This window comes from Drosophila hydei, unplaced genomic scaffold, assembly GCF_003285905.1.
Source record: "Drosophila hydei strain 15085-1641.00,03,60 unplaced genomic scaffold, DhydRS2 tig00008127-arrow-arrow-pilon, whole genome shotgun sequence".
NCBI classification, from domain to species: Eukaryota; Metazoa; Arthropoda; class Insecta; order Diptera; family Drosophilidae; genus Drosophila; species Drosophila hydei.
Window position 1 is genome coordinate 110,423 of NW_022045837.1, and position 9,323 is coordinate 119,745.

General features: G+C 37.0%; 2 protein-coding genes across 4 annotated transcripts; one reads left to right on the top strand and one right to left on the bottom strand.

The window, feature by feature from the left end:
- Positions 1-568: 568 nt before the first annotated feature.
- LOC111600878 (OCIA domain-containing protein 1) lies at positions 569-1,961 on the top strand. The gene is made up of 3 exons (XM_023317211.2): positions 569-796; positions 855-1,344; positions 1,404-1,961. Exons 1-3 carry the CDS (start codon positions 731-733, stop codon positions 1,649-1,651), a joined length of 804 nt encoding a protein of 267 aa, XP_023172979.1. The 5' UTR covers positions 569-730; the 3' UTR covers positions 1,652-1,961.
- Positions 1,962-1,985: 24 nt separating this feature from the next.
- On the bottom strand, positions 1,986-8,546 carry LOC115483411 (cytosolic non-specific dipeptidase-like). Of its 3 annotated transcripts, XM_030225248.1 has the most exons (7): positions 5,868-5,951; positions 5,667-5,808; positions 3,234-4,002; positions 3,109-3,176; positions 2,778-3,042; positions 2,166-2,417; positions 1,986-2,105 (listed from the first exon to the last, which is right to left on the bottom strand). In XM_030225248.1, exons 2-7 carry the CDS (start codon positions 5,702-5,704, stop codon positions 2,061-2,063), a joined length of 1,437 nt encoding a protein of 478 aa, XP_030081108.1. In that variant the 5' UTR covers positions 5,705-5,808; positions 5,868-5,951; the 3' UTR covers positions 1,986-2,060. The 3 variants fall into 3 exon arrangements, with proteins under 3 accessions (XP_030081108.1, XP_030081109.1, XP_030081107.1); XM_030225249.1 differs by lacking the exons at positions 5,667-5,808; positions 5,868-5,951 and adding an exon at positions 8,538-8,546; XM_030225247.1 differs by having other exon boundaries at positions 5,667-5,930.
- Positions 8,547-9,323: the final 777 nt, after the last annotated feature.

A 9,323-nucleotide genomic window follows, 5' to 3' on the forward strand; every position in this document is an offset into this window, starting at 1 on the left:
TTGACCAGTTGCCAATTTTGGCAAGCAGACTTTCATTTTATTGTTTTTTTTTTTTTGTGCAGATTGTTCGTAACAAAGGGTATCCCAAAGCTAACCGCTATCGCGCTCTCTCTCCCATAATCTGCCATTCTACTCTACTCTGTCATGTATCGAACATGTTATCCAATTAATAAAGGAAAATATTGGAACATGAGTGCAAAATTTTCAGCAATTAACAATTTATATAAACTTAAGCATTTTTTAATAATAATTGATCATTTGGAAACAAAATGCTATTTAGTTCACATTTTTTTGCTAGATTACTTCTTATTATCAATAATAAATAAAAGCCTAAAAGTAGGCTATAAATAATTTTATTTAATTGCAAAATTCAAATAAAATTTGTAATATGGTCTTCCGATAGTCAGTTATCACACAGCTCAATTATCGATGCATCGTTAACTTAAGAATATAAAAGTGGAGGCGTGCGATAATTACCCATTTGAGTTTTACGACTGTGTTTCCGGCAGCGAATGCGATTTTTTATACTATACATTAACAAATCAAAATTCTGTTTTCCAAAATCTTAAGTTAAATATATAAGTCTCAGCATCACTGTTTTAATTGTCGTTGATAACAAACAACTATCGGTATATCGATAGGTAAACAGAAATACACTAGAGGCCGGCGATAACCGCCTGGTGCAATTGCGTGAATTTCGTGAATTTATTCTAAAATTTCAATAACTGTTATGGATCTGAAACTAAATGATGGCAGCCCGCCGCAACAGCCCACGCAACCCAATCAGCATCCATTGGTTAGCTAGCCTAACTTAATTCACCTACATTTCTAACTGTGTTATCCCTTTGTTGCAGGCGGACTATCATTTCAGTCCAGAAGAGCTGAAAGCGTTACGTGAATGCAATCAGGAATCATTTGTGCAACGTTCGCTGCCTTTCGGCACCGGGCTGGGTTTGTTGGCCTACTTTGGCGTTAAAAATGGCTATATTCAGGGCAATGGCAAATATGGTGCGGTGCCCAAAGTTGTTTTGGGCGTCATTCTCGGCTATTTCGTGGGCAAATTCAGTTATCAGCAGAAGTGTGCAGAGAAAATTATGCGTTTACCCAATTCTCGACTGGGTGAACTTCTGCGACAGCGGCGGCAAGGCGGCGGCGTCATTAACTCCATAACACCGGATGAGAATCTGGGACGTGCTTTCACTTTGGCGCCCTTTACGCCCAGCTCCGCAGACGTTTATACCGATGAAGGATTCCAGCCATCGAGAAATACGGCTCTCAATTTGGATACGGACTCGCGGCCCAATCTTTCTGGATTGGATGATATCTACAGGCCTACACTGGATTGTGAGCATTAAGGATTATTTGTCTGAACCTATAATGAAATCTGATGTATCTTTTAACAGCTGCCAGCACTTTGGTCGACACGGAACTGCCTTTGGAGCCCGCAAAGCCCGGCGAAAGCTATGAGGATTTGCGTCGCAAGAATCGCGAGGAGTATACAAAGCATCAACAGAGCGCTTATTCAAGGCCCTACGAAGCGCCTATACCGCAACAACAGCAGCAGCAGCAGCCGCAGCTACATCAACGACCCTTGGCTCAAGAGCCAATGCCGGGCAGAAAGAACAAATATGGCGATTCATGGACAGATTAACAGAATTTTCTCTTCTGAATGCGGAGCAGCCTCTTACACTTACTGCAAATGTTAATTTAAACGCTGACAATACAAGGCGTAATACACAGAAGTTTAAAATATGTTAATTCTATAAGCAAAAAGATTTGCCATTTTTCAATGTTCGTTTACTATGTTCCCTCTATGTGCAGAATTGTATAAGAGAGCAAGTATAAGAGTAAGAGTATAAGCTAGCCTTAGCTTGAGTGAAACCTCAAGCGTCTGTGAGCCATTTCTGAATCAGTTTAGCAAACTCTTCTCTAAATGCAATTGTTTATTTAATATAAAACGCATAAGCAAACTTTAAAAAAAAATTTCAATATATAGAATTTGTTAATATTCGTTTGTGATGTTGCATCGTGTATAATGGTTCAGAATTCCATTTCGACTTTTACAATTTGCCAACCTCATGTAAATAGGCTCCCAATAGCTTGGTCTGCAACATAAAATAGTTGTATAAGAGAGAGAGTATAAGAGTATTTAAGCATATACTTACGCCTTCTATATAGTTATAGATGTCGATCTTCTCGTTTTGCGAGTGTGCACCATCATCGCAAGCGCCGACTGGAACCAGAATTACATTCTTGCCAGTGGCCTCCTGCAGGGTTAGGGTCACAGGTATGGAGCCACCTTCACGTGTCATATCGGGATCCACATTGAAGACATGTTTGATGGCACGCTTAGCGGCCTCATAATGCGGATGATTGGGATCCTCTGTCCAGGGCTTGCCAGCGGACAGCATGACAACCTGTTGGGGAGATTGAATGGTTGAACAGATAAGACTAATGACGGACATATACTCTAAACAAATATTTTCCTTCTTAATCTTAGCTAAACCTCCTAAGTAAAGTTTCAATTCCTATTATATATCTACAGTTACATAGAATAGTTTCTTTTCTTGTTCTCATTATATTAAGCAAACTAAGAAGTATCTCAATTTGAGTCCTATTGTAACAATAGTTTTTATATAAAGCCCTCGCATGGAAGCATCTTCTAGAACTAAACATCTTCTATTGTCACATTGTCTATATCTCAGCATCTTCCTTATCCACATTCTAAATCTATAAAATATTCCCTGCCATTAATTTTCCCCTCCCTTGCTAAGCACCTTCATCTTGTTGGGCGATCCACGCTCTGTCCACTTGTCGTTGAGATACTTGAGAACGCACTGCTCAATGTGCTTGGGATCCTGATCGGGCACCAGGCGAATGGAGAACTTGCCAATGACCTTCTTTGGTATTACGGTCTTGGCACCAGGCTCATAGAAGGCACCCTCAATGCCATGAATGGACAAGCTGGGATAACGCCATCTGGCCTGCAGCAGGCGAGTCTTATCTCCACTATGGGGCAGGTGTTCGACGCCAACGTCTTTCCTAAAAACAGATTAAGTTGTAAGCTCAGTGATTTATGCTAGATCAGATTAGATTAGATGAACTAACTTGTACTCATTGACTTCAAAGTCGATGTTCTTGTAGATTTCCTCCTCATTGGGCAATTGGGCAGCCACCTAGGAACCGATTATATATAGATTAGAGGCAGATTGGACAGTGGCAACTTCACTCACATCACGATCCACACCAGGCACAAGGATATTTGTATCCTTATCCACCAGAGTGCTCAACAGGTAGCACAGATCTGGCATGGCTTCGTGCACTGTGCCGCCAAAGACGCCGCTATGCAGATCCTTGGTAGCGCACTCCACTTCCACCTGGAAGTAGGCCAAGCCACGCAGTCCGTAGGTCAGGCAGGGACGCTTCTTGCCCAGCCAATAGTTGTCCGAAATGCAAACGTAATCCACATCTGAGAGGAAATCGTTTTTGCGTGCCATCAACAGATCATCGAGACCCTCGCTGCCGCTCTCCTCCATGCCCTCGAAAACGAACTTCAGATTCAATGGGAGTGGAATATTCAACTTCTGGTAAGCTTCGATGGCATGAATCCAACAGAGCACGGGACCCTTGTCGTCCGTGGCGCCACGTCCGAACAGCTTGCCATCGATTTCGGTTAGCTCAAAGGGATTTGTATCCCAGCCATCCTCCTTCAAGGCGGGCTGCACATCCAAATGGCCATAGACCAGCACTGTTTTCTTACTCTTGTCCTGGCCCAATGTGCCCAGCAAAGCTTTGGGCAATGGGATCTCCTCGCCGGTGGGCAACTTCTGTTTGCCCAGATCAACCAGCTCGATCTGTGTGCCCAATGCCTTTAGCTTATCAGCGGTCCAATTGACCATGCGATCGATCTCGCCACGCTTCTCCGGCCAGGCCGACACGGATTGAATGGCCACAGCAGTTCTCAGGGTCTCAATGTAGTCAGACTTCTTGCCATTGACAAAACTGCAAGACGATAAATTATATAAATATATATATATATCGTGTGAAATATGCTGATAATACAAATGTATATAGATAAATATATATGCCGTGTCAAATATGCTGATAATAGAACAATCAAGTCTGCGGTTTAACCCCTCAGCGCTGCTAATCTTCGTGGTTACTATACTAACTCGGTTTCTGATTAGACTGCAATATAAAGCTCACACGTTGCAATCTAATCAGAAAATGGTTTATGAGCTATGTTATCTTAACTTTAAGAACTATTTTAGAAAGTTTTCTGTTACTAGAACTAGCCACAGACTACTTTAAAAAGAGAACACAAATTATTACAATAATTTTCTTGATAATTCTTTAATATTATTAATTAAAGTTTTAAGTATTGTAGTAAATAATTAAATAAATAAATAAATAAATAAATAGTAAATACCTTCGTCAATTTGAATATTCTCAAAGTTTGAATATTCATTTCATTTAAAATTTTTTTATGGTTTCTAAAATATATTTCCAAAAACATTTGTAGTTTTTTCCGTTTCTTTTTGAAAATGCTTCTGCATAAAATGATTTAAATTAAAACAAATTAAGGCTTTTAAAACTTTAGTTCAATTAATAATATAACAATATAAATAAATAAGTTGAGGACATATAAATACATTTAATAAAGATAAATTAATACATTATCAAATAAATAAACAAATAATAAAAATGAATAAATATAAATAAATTTAATAAAAAAAAAACATTTTTTTAATTAAAAAATATTAAATATTTATTTACATATAAAAAATGTGCAATCGTAAATTCATTTTTCGAAAACAAAAAATGAAAAATATTATAATATTAAATCTCAAATTTAAAGCGATTTCCAAAATAAAAAGAATTCTGTTTTATTTATAATACATATATTTTTATATAAATATATTTATATATAAATATATATAAAAAAAAGAACTTTAAAAAATATTTAAAAACTATAATATCTAATTTATAATTAGATGTTATATAAAATTGTTTATTAGAGTATATTTTAATAAACAATTAAAACTTACTCTAGGCATATATCTATACTATATATATTCTCAACAAATATTTCAATTGTAAAATTCTCTCTAATATGCCAAATTATAGAGTATTAAAACTCAGTTTAGCTCGGCTTTGTTATCTTATTTTATCCTATTGGTGCAATTCTGATTGGAAGACAACATATGTATATGTAGCAGACATTGCTATTGTTGTTGTCTTTTGTGTACATTTTCTATCGTCGCCTGCTGAATGCAAAAAACTGAATTGTTGCAAAACACGAATACGTGAAACTAATGAGAAATATAATATTTATGGCTTTGTGTTACTTAGTGCAATTTTTCAAATCACAATTGTTATGGACGTGCACTTTCCATTTTTATTTTCTTTTCTTTTGCTAAAAAACAAAAACAACTCTTATCGGCGATCGCTAGTGCCGCCCTTATTATCAAGCATATAGCATGAAAGTTCCACAAACAAGCAGATAAGCAGGATATATATACATACATTCATATATACATATATTCACATACATATAAGTATGCAGCCGTGGCATCGCCATCCCGCATCCAACAAAGGCAAGCACAAACACACACACACATACTCACACGCACATAGAGATATTTGCGGATCTTTTCTTTACTCACTCAAATAACTGTTTCAATTCAGTGGGTAGCGACGCCATTGCTTTAACTTTTGGTTGACTGCAACTATGCAAATTAGAAACGACTCCTGTTGCAGGCTTAATTGATTTGCACCGGAATTTCAAACGTCTTCCCGTTTCGGCTTCTAAAGTGGGAATGACTAGTGAACGTGATGTGCGAAAGAAAGAAAACTGGCGTACATACATTGTACGAACTTCTATGTACATCCGAGAGTGTAAGAGAGAGAGAGTTTGTGTTTGTGTGCGTGCGTGTGAATAGCCTGCTGAGAGTCAACAAGTTATGCGAGTGCGAGTAAACAAGTGCACAATATACCGGCTTTTTTATCACATGATGTACACAACAAATATTAACAATACATAAGTATTACAACAAATTAGTTAAAAATCAATTAATTTAATGTTATTTATATAGTGAATAAAGCAAATCTTTGTTTATAAATTTATAATTCCCAATGATGAATCACTCGACTATCGATATTTACGACAGTGTCATACCTAAGCGATCACAAATCGACCGACCGCCACATTGTATCGGCCGTCATTTGCCGCAGTTAAGATAAAAAGGCAAACGCAAACGCTGCAGTAGTCGACACATTCGCGAGTTAATTGCATTTATAATTATGTCACAAAGCTGATAAACGCTTCAAAAATTGAAAAACAACAGCTAGTGCAAGACGAAACGGAGCGCCAGAGGTGTGTGTTTCAGCAGTGTGTGGGTGTAGCTTGTTTATTAATTACAGTGTACATGTGTGCGTGTACCGTTTTCTGTAGTTGCAGTGCTGTCATCTTTGTGTATATATATGTTTGTGTGGCGTGTGCATTTGTCAAGCTCTGTGTGTGAGTCTGCCTTTATATACATATGTATGTCTATTATATATACATATATATATATATATATGTGAGTGTGTTTCTGAGTTAAATTATTTGTGCTAAAATTTACATATTTGTAACTTTCACTCAAAGGACTTATCCTTTTCTCGTGTCAGCCATTTGGGCCGCATTGTATTCGTTTTGTAAACTCATTATAATAAATTTCAGCGACTAAAATAGAACATATTGCGTGCCGCTGTGGTTGTGTGGCTGTTGACTCCAAATACCAGCGACCGCTGCCGCTGCTGCTGCAGAGCGGCATAGTCATGTTTTTTCTGTGACTGTGTCTTGCCGTTTAACGTGTCGCTCGGTTTCTCACTTTGCTCCCCTTTTTGGTGTCTCTCTGCGACGGGATTATAAATAGTTGGCGTTTTGGTTGTTGTTGTTACTGCTCTTTCTCTGCCGGAGTTGGCTGCCTGGGGCGCTGTTGTTGCTGCCAATTATTTGTTTGTGTAATTAGTTCCAAGCTCTGTCATGTTATGGGAATTAGACTTGGAAGAAAAAGAACAAACTGCGTTCATCAAGATGAACAACAACAACAACTACACGTTAAACAACGGCGAAAAGTTAGCAAAGCGGAACTGGAAATGTGGACGTCAGTCGGTGCCGTTAGAGCTGCTCCCAGCTTTTAAGCTGCCGACTGAGCAGCAGCAGCAACAAATATGGCGCAGACCAAAGACTAAAGAAAAGAAACAGCCAGAAATAACAGTTATGACGAAGTTTAAACACCCTATTTTTGGCATGTTATTGTTTCTAAGCCAGTTGTATGTTAAAGTGGTCGTATTCCAATGAAAACGAGAAATTACGGTTATGCCACAGCTTAAAGCACGACACCTGCAACATGTTTATTTTTGCAGAGCGAGTTATATGATATTGGAAACCTACATAGTAGTCTCTTGTAGTAAAAACAAACGTATCTGATTTCTTGACAATTCGTAACAAAATAATAACAATAACCAGATGCCCTACAATATAGGGTATCACAAAGCAAACTTCAAATAGCGCGCAGCTCTAAAGCTCAGCAACGGCACCGACTGCGATTGTTGCTGCTGGTGCTTGTGCTGCTTTTTGTTGTTATTATTTGCCGTCTGCTATGGCAGACAAAATGTGCAATCGTAAATTCATTTTTCGAAAACAAAAAATGAAAAATATTATAATATTAAATCTCAAATTTAAAGCGATTTCCAAAATAAAAAGAATTCTGTTTTATTTATAATACATATATTTTTATATAAATATATTTATATATAAATATATATAAAAAAAGAACTTAAAAAATATTTAAAAACTATAATATCTAATTTATAATTAGATGTTATATAAAATTGTTTATTAGAGTATATTTTAATAAACAATTAAAACTTACTCTAGGCATATATCTATACTATATATATTCTCAACAAATATTTCAATTGTAAAATTCTCTCTAATATGCCAAATTATAGAGTATTAAAACTCAGTTTAGCTCGGCTTTGTTATCTTATTTTATCCTATTGGTGCAATTCTGATTGGAAGACAACATATGTATATGTAGCAGACATTGCTATTGTTGTTGTCTTTTGTGTACATTTTCTATCGTCGCCTGCTGAATGCAAAAAACTGAATTGTTGCAAAACACGAATACGTGAAACTAATGAGAAATATAATATTTATGGCTTTGTGTTACTTAGTGCAATTTTTCAAATCACAATTGTTATGGACGTGCACTTTCCATTTTTATTTTCTTTTCTTTTGCTAAAAAACAAAAACAACTCTTATCGGCGATCGCTAGTGCCGCCCTTATTATCAAGCATATAGCATGAAAGTTCCACAAACAAGCAGATAAGCAGGATATATATACATACATTCATATATACATATATTCACATACATATAAGTATGCAGCCGTGGCATCGCCATCCCGCATCCAACAAAGGCAAGCACAAACACACACACACATACTCACACGCACATAGAGATATTTGCGGATCTTTTCTTTACTCACTCAAATAACTGTTTCAATTCAGTGGGTAGCGACGCCATTGCTTTAACTTTTTGTTGACTGCAACTATGCAAATTAGAAACGACTCCTGTTGCAGGCTTAATTGATTTGCACCGGAATTTCAAACGTCTTCCCGTTTCGGCTTCTAAAGTGGAATGACTAGTGAACGTGATGTGCGAAAGAAAGAAAACTGGCGTACATACATTGTACGAACTTCTATGTACATCCGAGAGTGTAAGAGAGAGAGAGTTTGTGTTTGTGTGCGTGCGTGTGAATAGCCTGCTGAGAGTCAACAAGTTATGCGAGTGCGAGTAAACAAGTGCACAATATACCGGCTTTTTTATCACATGATGTACACAACAAATATTAACAATACATAAGTATTACAACAAATTAGTTAAAAATCAATTAATTTAATGTTATTTATATAGTGAATAAAGCAAATCTTTGTTTATAAATTTATAATTCCCAATGATGAATCACTCGACTATCGATATTTACGACAGTGTCATACCTAAGCGATCACAAATCGACCGACCGCCACATTGTATCGGCCGTCATTTGCCGCAGTTAAGATAAAAAGGCAAACGCAAACGCTGCAGTAGTCGACACATTCGCGAGTTAATTGCATTTATAATTATGTCACAAAGCTGATAAACGCTTCAAAAATTGAAAAAACAACAGCTAGTGCAAGACGAAACGGAGCGCCAGAGGTGTGTGTTTCAGCAGTGTGGGGGTGTAGCTTGTTTATAATTACAGTGTACATGTGTGTGTTGTACCGTTTCTGTG

Excerpts from the sequence above, each read along its gene's own strand:
- LOC111600878 (XM_023317211.2), top strand. The coding sequence starts at position 731 with ATGGATCTGAAACTAAATGATGGCAGCCCGCCGCAACAGCCCACGCAA. Across the intron at positions 797-854 it reads AACCCAATCAGCATCCATTG|GCGGACTATCATTTCAGTCC; the intron begins GTTAGCTAGCCT and ends CCTTTGTTGCAG. Across the intron at positions 1,345-1,403 it reads CTACAGGCCTACACTGGATT|CTGCCAGCACTTTGGTCGAC; the intron begins GTGAGCATTAAG and ends ATCTTTTAACAG.
- LOC115483411 (XM_030225247.1), bottom strand. The coding sequence starts at position 5,890 with ATGTACATAGAAGTTCGTACAATGTATGTACGCCAGTTTTCTTTCTTT. Across the intron at positions 3,177-3,233 it reads TGCCTGGTGTGGATCGTGAT|GTGGCTGCCCAATTGCCCAA; the intron begins GTGAGTGAAGTT and ends ATCGGTTCCTAG. Across the intron at positions 2,106-2,165 it reads TCTATAACTATATAGAAGGC|ACCAAGCTATTGGGAGCCTA; the intron begins GTAAGTATATGC and ends TTTATGTTGCAG.